The following is an 18,941-nucleotide window of genomic DNA, read 5'->3' on the forward strand; positions in this document are numbered from 1 at the left end:
ACAGTCAATTATGCTGCTGTACTTGAAAACCAGCTGTAACCAGTCAAGTATGATGAAGTAGTTTTGGCACCGGTCAGCATCTGAAGATGGCAGGTACCTGAAATCACTGCCATTATCTGAGCAGGAGGAGAACACTGTGTTCACCCTGAGATTCAGCCAAAACATGAGTAGGAAAATACTTCCCTGTACCTCATCTAACAAATAATTACGTAAATTAGCAAAGTAAAACAAAGATGAGCATACAGGATACATAATTCCCTATTAGATTTTGTTTTCAAGAAGATTTTTGGGGATAGTAGAGGGGAACAATAGGATGGGACAAGACAAGTGACCTGGAAAAAACAAAGACTGTGCACCATTATGTGGAAGAACTGGATGTTAACCTTCACCTCTCTCAGAGTTTATAACAACTTTCTACTTACACACGTGTGTAACTAAAGGCCAACCTGCTGGCACAGCAGATATAGATATCTGTAGGGGACAAACTGAATCTTCCCCACACCAGCAGTGCCACAGTCCCACCTGGCACCCCCAAGACCACCTGGAAAACTGCAATCCAGAGTCCAGAGAGTTTCATGAAGTTTTCTATCTGAGGGAGAACAACTTCCAGCTGAAGTGTTTCTATGAGATGTTGGAATTTTACTTTCAGCAGCAGAATAGGAAGCTCTATTTTTGTTCTTTGTGAAAAAGGAAAATGTAAAACAGCTTTTCCACCAACGGACAAAATGAGTTTCCTCTGTTCTCCACATTTCCCTCTAAAACCAGACAGCTTTGATAAACTGATTAACTATCACCCTACATAGACTAGACTTTAGGAGAAGGGAGTACACACTTCTTACCCTTTCCTGGAGCGTGCTGACTTACAGGAGATATACAGGAGATTGATGCTGGAAGAACTTCTTACTTACTTACTTTTTTTGTTACTGAAATATATCCTTATTATCAGCCAAATGCAAAGCAAAGCCTTCTCTCTCTCTCACTCTCTCCCCCCCCCCCTTTCCCCCCCAAGAAAAAAGGAGAAATAAATGCATACTTGGGATTTTGCTGAAAACTGTCAAATGATTGAAGCCATAGAAAGGTTGCTCCCATCCTTAATCAACATTTTAAATAGCACCAGCTATTTTATTTTTTTTTTAATAAATTGTTGCTACTGTCTGAAGAATAACAAACCTTGCTGATTACATTAGAATTCTATTAATACATATTTGACTAAAATAGTTAACCCAAGTACTTGCAAAGGTAGAACACAGAATGCTCCATGTAGATTAAACGTGTCTCACGAATAGTGACTTGCAGCATTTACTCCTAAGATTTTTGTTTTCAACAAATCAACACTCAGCAGTATTCATACTAATCTAGAAGAGGAGCTACAAGCCAATTCAAATCCAATAAATAAATAGTTTCAGAATAAAAACAAATGTTTGTGTAAGTCTTAGATTTTCACAGAATCATAGAAAGGCCTGTGGTGAAAAGAACCGTAATGATCATCTAGTTTCAACCCCCTTGCTATGTGCAGGGTCACCAACCACCAGACCAGGCAGGCTGGAAGGAAAGTTTAAAAGGAAAGTTACGTTGGAATCCATTTTACTATGCATGGTTACCTCCTGACATTTCTTACAAGCTAAATAAGGAACCAAGAAACAAATACATCTTTCCACACTGCACAGTAACTGCTATTTACTTTGGAATCCAGAGAGTAAAGAACAAAACACTGTAGTAACTCACACCTACTGTAAAGCAGTTTTCAAATAGATGACTGAAAAATCTTTATTGACTGACCTTATTCCAAACTCAGTTCGAGTTAATGAAGGTTACAGAAATGTTAGCAATTCAGTCAACTGAGCTTCTTACCTGGTTTGCCACTACTGCGTCTTGCGGATCGTCTGGTTCTGCAGCAGCCAACAACGCTTGCAGAGATAACAACACTGTTCTTAGAGTCATTGCTGCTGCCCTGAAATTAGAATTTGAAAATGACTTTACCAAATCCCACACCTGTAGACACCTCTGCTGCTACAGTCATAAAACAAGGGATATGAGAATATATAGAGATATTTTAAATCTGGAAGTTAGAACCTTCAACTAGTACACTTTAGAGGTAGTAAAACACAGTTTAATTGAAGTGAGTTTTTAAATGGGGACGTGATCATTAACGATGCTCTAAGTATGTGGAAAAGAACTCTTGACCTACACAATTGATCTTACCCACATCACAGAATTCATTTCACTTGCTCAAAAAAAGAAGTTAGCTTGAAGTTTGTGTTGTCCTTCCTTACTACCCGTAACAGCACCTTGCTCAATCTCTGGGTACCAAACTGTCAGCCAACGTGTGCTCCCTCTGCTGGCACTCTTTATAAGAAAATAGCATGTACAGAAACAGTGACCTTTATTTAAAATTCTTATACCAGATAAGGAATTTTACATTTGACATCTTTTGCATTGCATCACTTTACATTTCTTCCCCCTAAAGAAGTTAACAGTTTACATAGTGAATCACTACCACAACAAAAAAAGGTTGGACAATTACAGAAGCATGCAACTGAAGGTAGTCTCCCAACTTTGTCTCAATTCAACATGATACACTACTGACAGTTTCAACCAGTCGTCCCGGTTTCAGCTGGGATACAATTCCAGACAGTGTAAGAAAACGTTTCTGTAGAAACAATGGTGCTCTAAAGGCATTTAATGGCTTCTCTGAAAGATGTTTGTTGAAGACAACGTGGCTCTGGAGTCTAAACCATCCATCTCCTAAGAGTTCATCATTTACCTTCATCTCAACGCCTCTCGAGAATAAGAGACTTCAATTGCTTATAAAAGGGAAAACCAGGCATGTATCTAAAGTCAATCATCACTCAGAAAAGAGGTATCAAATCATTATTTGCATGTTTATCTGTAGAGTTGTAACATTTCAAATGTACAGTTTCAGTAGATTTTGATCATGCACACCATCTCTGATCTACCATTCCAGCTGGCACACGTTGGCAGCCACATCAGGACCCTGCTGTGCTGAGCGGTTCAGCAGACTCAGTTGTTGCTCTGCTGGCACAGACAGATCTTCAAGGTAATACACAAAACTATTCAACCTTTTACTAGTGGAAAAATGCAGCATTTTAGATTTGAGTTAGACAGTTACAGTACATGAAATGCTAAAGGAACGTTGTGGAGAAAAGCATAATCAATCAACACAAGTATCAATTAACAGAAAGTAGCTTCTCCTTTCCTGGAAGGCTGGAAGTCAGTGCAGCGAGTTTGTTAGAATGGGTAGAGAGGAATTTCATCTGTTGGTCCAGATAGCATTGCTGTCTGTTTCTTTTTGTATTGTCAGTGTCAGATTTCAGAAGCTTGGCTGTTTTCCAGTACTGACGCGCTGTCTCACGGTACGGCAGAGCGCATCTATGCTGCACTCCGTGTCACGTAAGGTGTCAGAGGTACGTCTGTGACACTCGAGTACTGTACTCCTAGCTGTATACACTAAGGCTTTCCTCCTATGTTGCTAGCCAGTCCAATTAGGCATTCTTCCCTAATTATGTCAAATTCTTAAATATTTTTCTTAGAAAGTTAAGTTAAAAAAAACCCACAACTTGATAATCACTGAGATTTCACAGTGTAATGTTCCACATCAAAATGAAGTGAGAAGAAGCATCCCATGTGCTAGAGATTTTAATTAGCACACATTGTCTCATTCCAACTGCTACATCAGTTTCAAGTCCCCTCAAGCACTCAGCTTCATACACTTAACTCTTCAAAACGTAACCCAAAAAAACTGAAAAGCCCTAACACTTTTACAAGATCTGTATTCTAAGAAATCAAGTATTTCAGCTTCCTAGCTGAATGCTTCTTTAAATTATAAAGCTGGGGATTAACTAGAAGGATGCTTAATCCAATAAGAACACCTAGTTACTGAAACGCAGCCTCAGCTGCACGAAGAGATCCTAGCTAACTCAGTAAACTGCATACAAACCATCTTGCTTTTCCATAGCTAAATCACACACACCAGAAGACTGACCCTGAATAACAGAGTTGAAGTGTTTTTGCATTACACACACCTGTGCTATTTTACTCTTACAATCTTCCTCTTCTCTGCCATCTTGAAATCAATCTGCCCAACACATACGTTGCTGGCACAACCCACAGGATAACTGCTAATGTTAAATGACTCTTGATGCAATGTATTGACTTCTCTGGCACCCAGGTGTCAACAGACCACCAAACTTTCTCACCTCTCTAAGCTCAAATGGATGTAACCACTTCCATCTTCTTGCAGGGAATTTCAGAAGCTACCACAGCCACTACGCACGCTATTAACCCACGGTCCTGAGTTATGTTGTTTTATTACACTGTCTAGGATTATTTGTTTTGGGGAGAGACACTTAACATGAACTATCAGCAACTGTAACGGACACCATAATTACACTGTCACCAAAAAAAGCTCTTCCAAACTCCTGTCTCACAGAAATCCTTCTACTTCAGGTGTTTGAAAATACTACCATTACTTAAACTGGACTACCCAGGGCTCGTGGAGTTCTGACCACACACACTGCTTTTACAAGCAATTTACTTTCATTTACACTGTATCTTCTAGGAGCAGAAACAGCACAGCAGGGGCACAACCAAGGACAAGAGGTGCCATGGAGAAACAGAGCACGAGTCCCAGCATGGCTCCTGCTGGCTCTGCCTTTCCAGACTCATCTCGTTTGTAGACTGATATGGAGCATCTTGGGACCTGAACCTCTGACACTCCAATTTCAAAATGGACAACAAAAATAAATACCTCACTTGTGTGGATATACAGATGGCTGACAACTCTCAGAACTCGCTGGGTTAGCTATATATGTTAAAAGGTTTTAAAATGTAATTTACAATTTACTTTCATTCCTCAAAATGGCTTCTTCATCTCACACATAAGACAGCCTTCATTTGACACAAGCACCTGAAGAAATATTTTTAAGTTATAAAAGAAAACCAGCTACAGTTTTAGCTTTTAATAGTGTAAAAATACACACACACTTTTTCTTTTTTTAATGGAAGGAAAATCAGGTTTGTGGTTAAAGGCAAAAAAATAATCTGACATTTACTGTAACTACCATATACTCAACATTTCCTACCTTTAGGATATGAATTAGCTTTCCTGATCAAAAGGCCAAAAGTCTTTTTATTTTCTATGTAGATGAGGCTTAATTTTTTCAGAAGCAAATTAAGATTCCCAGAAGAAATTGGAAAGACAGCTAAAAATAGATTCTCATTCTCCAATTTCCTTAAAAAAACAAAAAAAAAAGCCATCTTCTTTCTTCCTATTGCCTACTTCTGGGATAATAAAGCGAACAGAAACGACTGCTCAGAATTACATTCACAGACATCAGAAAAAAGCAGCAGGACCTGTTCCTCATCAGCAAAAAGCAGAAACAAGTGTCATCATCAGTTCTGGAGAAAAGCAGGCTGAGTGGCACAGAACAAACAAACAAGAGCACACACCCAGCATCACCTCCCCAGAAGCTGGACAAGAATGTGCTGCAAGGAAAGTTGAGGATCTTCTTTAAAACCAACTTCCAAAAGAAAGAGGTTTTCCACATTTTCCAGTGTCCATCAGCAGCCTATTTTTCAGGAATACAATTTTGAACGAAATACTTTGAACTCTTCTTATACCTGAAGCTCATTTTTAGGTGTGGATTTATAACTCAACCTATCATCAAGTTGAAGCAATTCCCTTTAGCAATGGAAGCTGCAAGTTTGGGTTTTAACTCCCTCCCCTCCTCTTTGCCAGAGGCAGAGTATTCTATCACTCCTGACAGACTCTTGTCTGACATCTTTGCCTCCTAAATTTCTTGGAAACCTACTTTGATGCCTCACTGCATTTGCTGATTGGCATGCTAAAATGGCTGATCTTTCATAAGTCGTATTTGCTTAGGCCATCATTCCTGTTATTTACTCTGGGTTTTTCCCATGGTTCCCATCTTCCCTAGAATACAGCGCTCAGAGCAGGCACACAAATCCACCTGAAGTCTTACCAACTATAAATAAGCAGGCAGTTACCTGATGCAGGTAAGCCTCTTGCACCCCAGCCTTCTACTTGCCTTCTACCTCAGGACCTCTTCAACTTCACTGTAACCTTTGACCCTATCCCAAAATGCTCCTAAGCCTCTGGGCAGGCCTGCTATCTTGAAATCTATAAAACGGGTGGGAAATGAGAACTTAGAATTGTAATCCCCACCTTGCAACTCCTATCCCCCAAGCAGGCTTCCTGATGGCATGGCACTTGGAAAACGTGCAAGGACAGTGCAGGGAAGCACTCTGCTAAGGAAAACCTGGATGCTGATAGATATGCAAACGTGCACTTTTTTTTCGTTTAACATCTTGGGGGCATTTCCATTAGAAATAAGCAGCCTCAGCTGGGGATGAATACAATGATAATATTGAAAGACATGCCAACCCAGTTGTGCTCAGCATGCCTGAGGTAAGAAATCTCCTACCTTTTGATGAGCTGAAAGAGTCCTAAGAGGATTACGAAGCACTCTCCCTCTCCCCACATCATCTTTAAAGGCTAAGTAATTTTCTATTATGGAAGATTTTATTTATGTTCTGTACATCCCTCTTTGAAAACAGTCTCTCTGGTACTCCACCTCTGAGAGGCAACCCAGCAGAACAGCAGGCACAGCTGCAGCCAGCAGATTGCTGTTCCAGTCTGTCAACCAGGCATGGCTACTGGAAACATTTATTGTCATTACTATTAAATAATCTGCAGTATTTATTCAATTTGTAGAATAACTAAACTTGTTCATCCTAGAGAAAAGAATTTGTACCAGGGGTTTACGGAATTTGGAAGGGGAGAAGAAATGAATGAGGCCTTTGAGTGAAAGCCTGTTGTACAGTCACTATTTAGAGGAGAAATACAAGACTGGATGGAGTGACATTGACTTTGGGATGGGGGGGAAGTGGCAGGTTTACTGCAGAGTTCCTTCAAGCAGCGTTAATATTCTCTGCTTATTTTTTCAAAGCTCTGGAAAGGCTTAGTGTCCCTCCAACAAACTGAGCAAAAACTCCAGCAGATTTAGATGGCCAAATGATTACTTGCTGGCTGTTGCTTACGTACCTATTAAAGTTATATTATCTCTTATAACAAGTTTGCTTATCAACTAAAACTGAAGGTTGAATGCTCCAGTACAGCCACTACCAAAAAAAATATTCTTATAACTCATTTTTATATCATTTGTCAAAACCATAACAGCTAAAAGTTTTTTGTAGCAACGCACACAACCACAGCATGTCTGCTTGAAAACTCACTGCTCAAGGGATTCATGCAAAACAACTTCCAAATAATTTAGCTCTCAGGTTTCAGTTGAAAGTATTGATACAACTTATATTTAAGAATAAAATTCAGGGATAGAATACTAGCCTGGAAGATAAAAGCAAGCTACATTTAGTGAAACCACAAAAGAGTCAAATCAGACCAGCATAAATGGTATTCTTTCTAAAAATAATAATAATAATAATAATAATAGTAATAATAATAATAATCACATCCCCATTTTAATTCTACTGGTAAACAGTAGTTCTGCAAACAAACTGGCATAACTGGTATTTACACATCTAAATACAAAAACCCACAGCTGCAGAGAATGTCAGCATCAAGCATATACTGCAGAGAAAATTTCATTAAACTCATTAAATCATCTAAAGGTGTTACTTTGCAAGCTGATAGAAGCTCCTGCCAATATACATAACAATATCTCAACCACGCTCATTAGAATAGAAGACTGTTACCATGGGTTGGGAGAGTAGGGGAGGGATGTTTTAACTGTTCAAACACATGATAATAGCTGTATTTGCACTCACCAGATATATGAGCATTATCATTGCATTATCAGCAAGACACAAATGGTCTGGTATCAGTGCTCCTTGTACCAAACAGTTTAAATACACATAAGGCAAGATCTTCTTCAAATATCCCCATTTTGAATACATCTTGGTGAGGGAAGGTAAGAACATTCTCTTTATTGGCAGATGTAGATTAATAGATCTGTGCAAGATCTAGCTTCCAAAGATTACAAGAGCACAAGTCAAATCTCCTCTGCTTCCTTTCCAAATTTCAGTTCATTATTTCTTTGGGCCTTCATGGTCACCCATTGCTTTTGATATTTTATGTTTTTGTTGTTGTTATTTTTCCATTTGTTTGTTTTAAAGTTTCATCAGCAACTGATGAGGCCAGAAACTCACCTGAAAGCTATAACTGCTTAACTTCTAAAGCAGCAGCTTTGGGATAAGACTGAACTGTGAGAATTTTTCAAGTCACAGCATTTGGCACTGCTGAAAGAAGACCTGTTCCAGAAATGGAAACAGAAATGTGGTCTCCTGAGCCCCAGTCTGCTGGTACAAAGGCAAGAACACCAACCCTTATTCACAGGAAACACTAATTCATGAACATATTAAAGTAATACGAAAATAACTGAACTTTTTAATTTGTTAATAGACTTTTGGTTTTATTTCAAAATACAATAAATAAGGAAGACCTCTGCTAAGGATTTCTTCCTCAGAGTTTTCAACAGAAAATGGCAGATGTCATTTTTGAAAAACAAACAGAAGAGTGTTCAGGAGTTTCAGTACAGAAAGATTTAGCCTTGAAGATATTTGAAGTCACAAGTCTAGGTACTGTGAGTAATGCAACTGACAGGGAATAAAGGAGTAGCAAAAGATGAGAGGGAAAAAAACCAAGACCCTGAACTTCCGTGTTTTGGACAAATTCTTCTGAGGACACTATTAATGACTGCAATGAGGTCCCCTGTTAACCACCTTTGCTTCTAGAAATAAATGCTCACTATGTAAACCTTGCCTCAAATGAAAGAAACCTGCTCTCCCAGTGAGACTTACGTTCAAATCAGTGAAAGGATCCAGTGAAAGGATCTGTTAAAGACACCCCCTAAAGTCTGTTATTTTGCCAAAGCCAAAAACCAACCTACCAATGAAAAAACCTCCAGTAGAGAAACCAGCCCGCCAGCTCTCTGCCCAACAGCTTTTCGCTGATCTGCCTTATGATCTCTCAGGAAACTGCACTTGCACAGCTGAAGAGCCATTAATCTCCAGTACAACTGTAAGGGATGGTGCCAACATAAAAATACACTGGCTTTAGCTATATAAGTTGCACAGTGCACCATGCTGAAAGATTCTATTGCTTAAAATATGGCTAAAGTACTGCATGATTGCAAGAAAAACCAAGCAGTTCCAAAAAATGAAGACAACAAGTAATAATTATGTATGCTTTTCACAATTCATTTTGCTAATTTATACCATACTTTGCCACATGCACAGCAAAAAAACTCATCATGTAAAAATAAGAGTATATATCCCATGTGTCAGCTGCAAGACCTGAACTCAAACCTTCTGCTCTGGAGTTTCTCTTCCAAGCCCCGCTAATGCCTGCTTGGCCAATACTAGTCTTGATGAAGCTGGGGAAGTAACAAGCATTTGAATCTTATGTGAATTAGACAGTGATATTATCTAGCTGGGAATTACAGTCCCATTTCTTTGGGACAGATGCGTAAGAGTGAAATTCATCTTTTCTTTCATTGGATATCAGACAACAACACAACCGGTGCACACATTTCACACTGCTTGAAGATTTTATCGCTTGGGGAAAAATGTATGCAGTGAGTTCATCTCCTACTGTTTGGACAGATTTATTCCAAGGGTTTGGGCTATTAAAACATTTTTAATTAACACAACAGTAACAAATAATCAGTCAGCAACTGACCAGCAGCTAAAAGGCAAAAGTTTAGAAGTTCAAATCATAAGTATTATCAACCATAACTGAGATAGAACCAGTATAGCAGTCTATTCTCCCCTTCCTATTGTCCAGCTGTTACCTTTTACACTCCCAGATTCCCAGCTGTTCCCCACACATTGTTTCAGCTCTCTCAGAATGAATTTTATTTGGAAGTGCAAACCAAAGTCAAAATGAAGTACTTATTTTTTCTGCTTTCATCTCAGGAGGCTGAGATGCTCAGAAGCTCAGAAGGCAAAAGGTAGCACTTGTTACTGGAGAATTAAAAAACATCAGCAATGAAACGTACACACTGATCTGTGAAAAAGCTCATTCATCAGTTAATATCTACTCAATACTTCCCAAAGTTACTTCCCAGTCATTTCATTATAAAATGCTGTACTGAAATACTTTATGCTTTAAGAGTATATGAAATTACGAACACAAACTGAAAAGCAATGAGCTGCTGCTTTCCATCTAGGACACCGGTATGGTTGATTTTTGCACATTTAAGCCTATATGGAATCTTACCATTGATCTTTCAGAATATCCAAACAAATGGCCCCAGTAACTGAGCTAATATTAGGATGCCATATTTTGGTGATAAACCGCACCTAAAATACAAGAAAATTTCAAAATGCAATGGTTATTATATGCAGTACATGAAGTAAACATCTTCAAAATGTACCATTTCTAATATTATGGAGTAACACTGATTTAGGAAAGATCAAACTAAAAACTAAAAACAAAAGCTAAGACTATGATATGACCTTTTCCAGGAGGCCTCATGCTTGCAAGTCCATTTGTTACATATAATCTTGCTTTACTCAGAAACAGACTACTGCTCCACTGAGTGCCAAAATCATCCCCAGCTGTTTTCCCATATACTGTCACATGGGCACATCCTCACATCACACAAAGCCACTCAGAAACACCCTCCAATAGTACCAGTGTTTAAACACAAGCATATGGTGAAAAGCAGACACATCTTCAGCATTGTCAAAAGTCAGCTTAAGTGCTGGAAAGCCCGCTCGGTTAAGGCATATCCCTGAACCCTGGACACAGGCACTGGATCTCACTGTTCAGCTGAATTGCTGATAGCTACCAGAGCATCAAAAACGTTCCCTTGGTGGATGCTATCTTCCACGAACACCCACTCCTACCATCTTGCACAATGACCTTCAACAAACCCAAACCTCACTAAATTAGAATTTTTTCTCTCTGCTGTTGGAAAGACCTGGTCCCAGCACTTGCTCATCGATCACGTCCATGTTTTAGCACTAAAGCGTATTCACACTCCTGAAGCATACAGAAGGTGATTTTTTGAAAGATGCCGAGAAAATTAGAATCAGCATTTTCCTATATGAGCTGTCCTCTGAAAGAATGTATGCAAACCCATGGGTGCCCACTGAATTTTCTTCAAACCTCTTAGTTGCTTTTAACTGCCTTATAATGACTTTGACCTGTTTCGGTGTTTCTCATCTCCACCTCCTCACTCCAAACTCTTCCCAATCATTTTATGAACAGCACAGACTCTCTCTCTACTTCTGCCCCTGATCTGTAAGCAATCAGTGCAGCCAACACATTACTGGCCAAGTACTACAGCAAAACAGTGTACATACAGGACTGTAATAAAATCAAAACAATCAGTGTATGAATAGCTGACACCATAACAGTTCTGCTTTCCAGGACAGAATGTAAGAGCCCACATCTGCTGAGCCTCTTATTAACTAGCTCAACTCTGTACACGTGAAACGCAAAAAACCACCAGAAGGCACCATGTAAATATTAAGTATTTTCTCACAGAGAATGCAAGCTAACAATGGCTGTCAAACCACATTCTGAACAAGATAAAGAAACCTTCCAGATGAAAGGGGGGGCTAGATACAAGCCAAAAGGCCTCCAGTTCAAGACCATCTACTCCAGAATAAGCAGTACTGTGCTACAGTGCACTGAGTTTCTAACAGCTACCTATAAGCTTTAGAAATGAGCATCAAGCCCTGAAGCAGCAATTAAACCATGGTCCATAGACTTATCTTTCAGGGCCTACGATTGGTTTCAGCCATTCTTATTTTTAGCTCCCCCCAGAACATATGCTGATGAAAGAACTGAAACCAACAGACATTTCAGGAACAAGAAATTACTGTCTTTCACTCCAGACCCAAGGAAGTCACTCAAAGGACAAGAGCTAAGTGACACTGCTCCCCCTCCTCCTCTTTCCCAGTCCCTTCCCATTATTACATACCAGGGTGAAAATAATCACAACTCAGGACACATTCTTAGCCAAAAACATCTTTCAGACTTAAACAGAAAGCCAGTCAAGAGGCTGTGAGACAGCTGTAAGACAATGCTGGAGTCTGCTAGCTTATCATAAGCCACTGAAGAAGGGACCAAACAAGACTACAGGAATATACAACTGCAGCTGCACACAGCTGGAGTAAACACGATCCTGAGCACTATTTGAGATGGAAGCAGTCACAGACTGAAAATACCAGAAAGACACATAAAAGATGTGGTAAAAATGAAGGGCAGCAAGCTGCAGAAGCTTAGCACACTTTTCCCTTCTCCCAAGCTTGTGCATACGTTTTATGCACCCCTTCAGAAAAACTGCAGTAAAAATCCTACTATATCTATTGGTCTTTAAGTCATAAAATAACTGCAGCTCCAGCCGTATTTAATTATTAACAGAAAACTTGGAAGGTTAAACCTAAGACTTTACCAAATATAGTATATGGGGTTTAAAGAATTAAAAGAACAAACAATTATCTATTACAGCATTTCTTTAGCAGCTCCACAGAGCAGCAGGCAGAAATCAATACCCTCTACATCAAGAGAAGCTACCCAAAAACTACATCTTGCCAAGAAGAAATTACAAGGGGGTCAATAAACCACTGCCCAGAATTTATCAATTTGTACTCTGAAGAATAATCAGTGGATTTCTGATTGGACACAGTTACACATCCTGCATGACTTCTACCTTGAAAAGACAGTTCCAGTCTAGAGGAGAATCAAAAAAGGAAGATGGTACTGCAAAGCAAATGGGAACATAAGCAAATAACTAAGAATGATCAAAAATAAATTATTTTACAACAAATGTTGATCTTACCTTAGGAGGATTAAATGGATATGTTTCTGGAATTTTTATCTCTAGTTGATATCTTCCACCTTCAGAAAACAAAAATAAATAAGAAATTAAAACTGAATATTAATTAAGCTTAATCTTATCAGGAAAACATAGGCTTCTAAAGGCTCACATTTTCCAGCAATTTAAACTCACCAGTAGGCATTACCTAGAAGGTTCTTCTAGATTTCATATACTTTATACATAAATGAATGTTAATGACATCTAATAAAGTCATATCAGCATATGCAAATCAGAATCTATATTCCTTAGGTATGTTACTGTGTACATTCACCTCTAGTTAGTTCCAAAATTATCATTTCTCTATTCTGTGTAAGCAAAATATACTAAAATATAAATCAGTACCCCAAAACAGACATCAAATGAAGCAAAAGGCCACAGGATGGACCAGGGTGAACATGGAATGTTATTTTGACTCTTTTCTGTCATCTATTAAATACCAATCAGATTTCCTGCCCACCCCCCATAGCTGAAATTAATTTCACTTAAGCATTCCAGGCCTGAGAACATTCAATAATGCCATCTAAACTACTGTGCTTTGGGAAAAAAGGAGGATCCAATGCTGTTCCCATTATGTTTTACATTACTGTCTGAAGATAGCATTTACAACTCCAGTGCAATTCAGTACTTCCAAATACTAGGACTAATAATACCACTTGTAGAATTACAGCATGTAATAAAGGACAACATGAATCTGGAAGATGGAACTCTGCTGTCCTTCTCTAAACACATTTTGTTTTCATCTGCCTGTTACTATATCATTATCTAAACATTCAAGATTCCCAGCTCAAACCATCTCTGCCTACTCATGCTCACTTGCCAGGAAGCAGTGGCATCATTTTAATGATGAAAAGAACAGAGCATAGCAAGACACACACACACCAATTTAGACACTTGGCTTTTATAGAAACTGAAAACATTGCTCCTCACTTGCTAATTTTCCCCCTCATTCTACCACCATTCTTTCTAAAAGAAACCTTTCCTCTCATTAAATATACTTTTTCTTTTTTTTTTAATTCCTAAGTTATCTACAGCCCTATACAAAAGCAGATCTCAAGCACTCTGTATAGATCTACATGCAAAAAAAAAAAAAAAAAAAAAAAGAACACTCTGAACAGCTCAAGTCCATGATATCTTTTTATCTGTGCCAAAAATACACATTAGAAGGTACCAACATCTCACTGTTTTAAAAACAATACAGTGTAATACAGTACACTTGAAACTGGCTATGGTTTAGTATCTGCTGATATTTAACAGAGCTGATTGTTTTACAGTGCCTACTACAAATGCAGTTCCCTCTATTAATTCTACAGTAACTCCAAAAGATTCAGCAGAAAATATACCAGGGATAACAAGCCCCAAATTACCACCATTTCTGAACTGACTGCTTGCCTTTGCTTGCAGGATAGCATGGGCAAGTTATTTTTGAAGACATTTAACACAATCAACTTCAGCTCACTTCTTCTTCTCTTTGAATGAGCAGCAATTTTTTCAAGAAACACAATTACACTGTTCCTAGATTACTAAAATTCATCTGTCCCTGCATGATTTCGTGGCCACACCATTTTGTAACACAATATAAGAAATCCTAGCCCTGGATATAGCCATTTCTTCTGCACGCCATTAAGACGGTGCCTGTAAAAGACAGACTATTACAGCCTTCTCCACAATGCACTGCTTGGCTGCCAGATTTTTCCAGCTGGCATGTACAACTCCAAAAGACTTTAAAATGGCAGGGACCAGTAAGCTGGCAATGTTACTTATTAAGCACAGTTGTTGTGCGCTGAAGTTTACAGTTAAATCCATGGATTTGAAGACAGAATAAACAAGTCTGGACAGTCGTTAACTTCATTTCCTCAGCACTAAGTTTAAAATGCTAAGATTTCTGCTGTTTTCTTTGTTTTTTTAGAAGAAGGGAGTATGCATTTGTATGATCTTTTCCCAGCATTTAATACCTGAGCTCAAATTAACTGCTAATGGAAGAAATTCCTTCAGCACTCTTTTTGGAAAGTACATTTCTTGATAGAGTTAGACTAAGTTTTAGCAACCTTTCCTATGGAATTTACAGTTCAGACATTCCTTCACTAACTGTGGTTCACATGCAAGCCTGGCTCGAAATTAATATCTTTATTACACAATGTGTAAAAACTATTGACAAGTTCTTGAATTCAAGTAAAAGAGCAGCTGCTAATAGACTTTTAAAGGTCCTCTCCTCAAATGAGTGCTCTGAAGTGGAAAGCAGCAGTGTTTCAGTGGCAGTCGTGTCCTGTAATATTCTAAAAATTGATCAGTATGAGTTGACAACACTTGCAGAAAAACAAAAGCTGTACGTTTGTCAAGAATAGATTGCATTCCTCCTCTCAGTCACCCCGAGACCAATTAATGCCCCAATAAGGCCTACAAAAGAACTCTGTAGCAGCAGCTTGTTTCCAGATACCTCATCAGCTGAGGTCACTCATAAATATTATCGTTCTTTTACTTCAACAACAGCCCTAAAAACTCCCTCCTGTATCAGGGAAGGATCTGACTTGAATGGCCATGTCAGTTAGCCTCTCCCCATAAGGTACGTGTGGCATTGCTGTTCAGACTGTAGATGACTGAAATCAGTCAGTGATTACGCAGCACGCGCTTCTGCTTTAGTCACAGAATATAAACCACACATTAACTACATCAGAGAATAAATGCATCAAACTATGTTACAGAAACATTAGCATTTGAAGAACTCAAACATCAGGAAACGCCAGAATTTGGGCTGATGGAAACTTTAATTTTGCCTCTGGGTGCATTTACCTCGCAGATTCAAGTAAGCGTGTGGCCACATTATTGTCCTGCCACAGTAAGTGTACATAACAGTTCTGCCCTACTTCTCCTCAAAACAGGATATCTAGTATATCCTTTCAACTGCATCATTAAATGTACTCATTAGCATGGATGCAACTATGCCTGCACTACCCACCAGAAATTTAGCACTAAACACAATGCCAGTGTGTGCAGCTAATGAAAACTGAAGGTATGAACCCAGTGCTCCATTCCTGAAATTTTGGTCCAGCTGGAATTATCCAGCATAACATAGAATCCAGTTCTGCAGACACGCATTAAAACCTCTTTTAGCCTCCTCATGAACTGATTTAAAGTTCTGAAGTTTTGTGACACACAGATACATCTTTCATTGTAACAGCTCTCAAACCATCTTCCAAACAGAAATAACTGAGATATTTCCTAGTATCCAAATACCTGCAACATTAGCATCTTAAAGTAAGACTGGTTTTACAGCACCAACTATATTTTCAAAAGAATTACTCGACTAAGCAGAAGTACCAACTTCCAAGTAGGTTTACCAGGACAGTGCACTCATGTCTGCAGTGCAGTTCTTTCAAATTGAAGGCACGTTACAACCTGAAGAAGTCATCATCTTTGCAACTATTATCTTCTGTCAGCTAAACACTGGAGACTGATGACAGGAGGGCACGTAGACATGGGAGACGAGGGAGAACTGTTATTTGCTTGACAGAGGAACTCCAGGTCTGGTGTTCTGGAGGGGAATATCCCTAACACTACAGACAAGATACTTTCCACCTTTCTGCTCCCTCCCTTCCAGATTCATTTATTTTCTCCTCAGCTTTAGGCACCTTCACCTCCTCCAATATCCTCCACCCTGTATTGGTTTATTTCCTCCTCTTTTACTGGGTCCCAGCTGGGACTCTTTCACTCCAGCTGGGGGAGTGCTGGAATGCACCAGCAGCTGTTAGCCTGAGAAGCAGCTCCAAGGGAGCTTCTCCCTGACACTGTGACAATCAGATTTCCAGCAGTAGCCACAGTGCTGAGTGCATGTACACCTGTATCTACAACACAGCTTTCAGGTATTTTCCCAGTTGATAAGAATTTATCTTTCAGACCACTGATAAACAGCACAGATCTGAACAATACTGAGATCCCAATCTTGGCCTTGAGGCATGGAAAACTAGAACAAGTGAAAACTTGGAAAACTGATTAAGTTTTCATCAAAACAATTTGTCTGCAACAGTCCTTGGGACATTTTTGTTTACTGAAAGTTTAGCTAAAAATTCAAATGAAGTAGAACTTTTGCTAATACACCGTTTAGAGGTAACTAAAAAAAAAAACCTTCTAAAAACCATCTTTTTTCATCAAGGAATTTTAATAGAAAGCATTTCCATCAGCTTCCTGTTTATCATACACAGATAAGAGTGTCCACAGTTGTAAGCACTATGAGTTATTTGGTATCTTTAATCACATGCTCTATTAGCTCCTAAAGTTGGGGTTTTTTTGTTTTGTTTTGTGTTTTTTTTTAGTATGTATTTAATTATATCCCTTTTTTCTGACTGAAGAAATGGGCGATTACTTGAAGTGTGTGGCCACTGCTATCAGCTTTACCACACTAAAAAGTCACTAAGGTTACTTTTGAAGACAGCTGTAGACACAATGTCCAATAGAGTCCCCCACTCCAGTATAAATTTATCCCAAATTTAACTTGTACTGTTACTCTGTCTGAAGAGAATGCCATTGCATTTTGAATGACCACATTTGACCACAGAAACGCACATAAAGTTATACCAGACTAAAACTTAGATTCTTGATGCTACATGGCTAAGATGTCTAAAATTATTAATGCTAAATAAAGCCAGCATTGTATCAGTTGTACCACACAGCTTGTACCTGTGCATTTGATATTGGACAGCCTGTCCTGCTGCAGAACAGGTGCACCAGGCAACACGTGTTAAACAGCTTAAAAAAAAACCTTTCTATTAAAAAAAATTAACATTTCCAAATGTAGCTCTTAATTTTTATGTTAATTAATTTTACAAACAAAGCATCTTAAGGCACATGAAGCGTACAGCAAATGTATACATAAAAACTTTACTTGCCTTCATACGGTGTATCCGGAGGTCCTGCTATTTCTCCTCTTAATTCTGTAAAATTCTCATCTACAAGATCTACTTTAATTTGATTTTTGCTCGTCTTAAAAACAAACAGAGAAAGAGAGTCGTAAGTAAGCATTTAACACAGATTTCTCCACAAATATACTACATATTTTTGAACCGCTTAAATTTTTTAACATGGTGACCTAAAGTTGGATCTTCCAGCTGGAGTCCTCCTCCAATAAAAATAATCTGTAAAGCATTAGAAGTGCAATTAATTTTCTTTATATTATCACTAAAATAAGCAAAACAACTCAGCAGTATCTGACGTTATTTTTTTTATTAGTTACATTTAAATCCTGATTGTTCTGTTAAACCAGCTAAAACTCCGCTGGCTGAATTACATGCTGTCTTTTTTTCTGGTTTAGAGCTACTAGAATAATAATAGACATCATTGTCACTTTCACTGGAATAAGACAGACATCCCATGTGGAGCTCACTATTTTTGAACAAGACGATGATCTAAACAGAACACTGGAGTCTAAAGATCATGTTTATCTTTAATATTTAGGCATAAGGTATTATTTATTTATACTCTTGAATTTCATTGTCACCTCCTCAGCATTTTCACACCCATGCCTGCAAAATAAAACACTATTTTCATACAGAGAAAACGTGCCTTCCAGAAACGCTCCTGATGCTTAACCAGAGCTGTATATTCCACTCAATTCGCCTTTCAAGTCCAAAGAGCAGTATTAATGAAATTCATACAGACCTTTCGGTCAGTAACATTTCTGACAAGGCAAAGCAAAATTCCCTTTTAGAAACACCGTGACATTTTTGGAAGAGATTAAAGGTTTGCCCATTCTGCTGTCGCGTGTGCAGCGCTCACTGAACGCAACGGGGATTTCCTGAATCGCACATTATTTTCTTCACAACTTTTGTACCTTCTTCCTGCATCATGAGAACGTGAAGATGATGGTTGCCATCAGCTGGTTCTCAGATCTACCAATGACGTGAAGCGTTAACGATGCAGAATTCACTGAACAACCACTGGGAGATTAACTACCTATTTCCTTCCCATAAATGGTCTATAGATTCAGTGCCACCCACCAAAAGCAGTGTGCCTTTCAGACCAGAGATGCTCACAGATATAAAGGGGGAAAAAAAAACA

General features: G+C 38.7%; 1 protein-coding gene across 2 annotated transcripts in view; it reads right to left on the minus strand.

The window, feature by feature from the left end:
- UBE2K (ubiquitin conjugating enzyme E2 K) overlaps positions 1 to 18,941 on the minus strand; it is a 36,273-nt gene that overhangs the window by 4,290 nt on the left and 13,042 nt on the right. For both annotated transcript variants that reach the window (XM_048942452.1, XM_048942453.1), the window contains exons 2-5: positions 17,774 to 17,867; positions 12,855 to 12,913; positions 10,280 to 10,362; positions 1,852 to 1,951 (exon numbers count right to left, since the gene is read on the minus strand). In XM_048942452.1, the coding sequence (XP_048798409.1) occupies positions 1,852 to 1,951; positions 10,280 to 10,362; positions 12,855 to 12,913; positions 17,774 to 17,867 (336 nt within the window). The remainder of the gene's footprint in view (positions 1 to 1,851; positions 1,952 to 10,279; positions 10,363 to 12,854; positions 12,914 to 17,773; positions 17,868 to 18,941) is intronic.

Source organism: Lagopus muta, chromosome 4 (assembly GCF_023343835.1).
Source record: "Lagopus muta isolate bLagMut1 chromosome 4, bLagMut1 primary, whole genome shotgun sequence".
In the NCBI taxonomy this organism is placed as follows: domain Eukaryota; kingdom Metazoa; phylum Chordata; class Aves; order Galliformes; family Phasianidae; genus Lagopus; species Lagopus muta.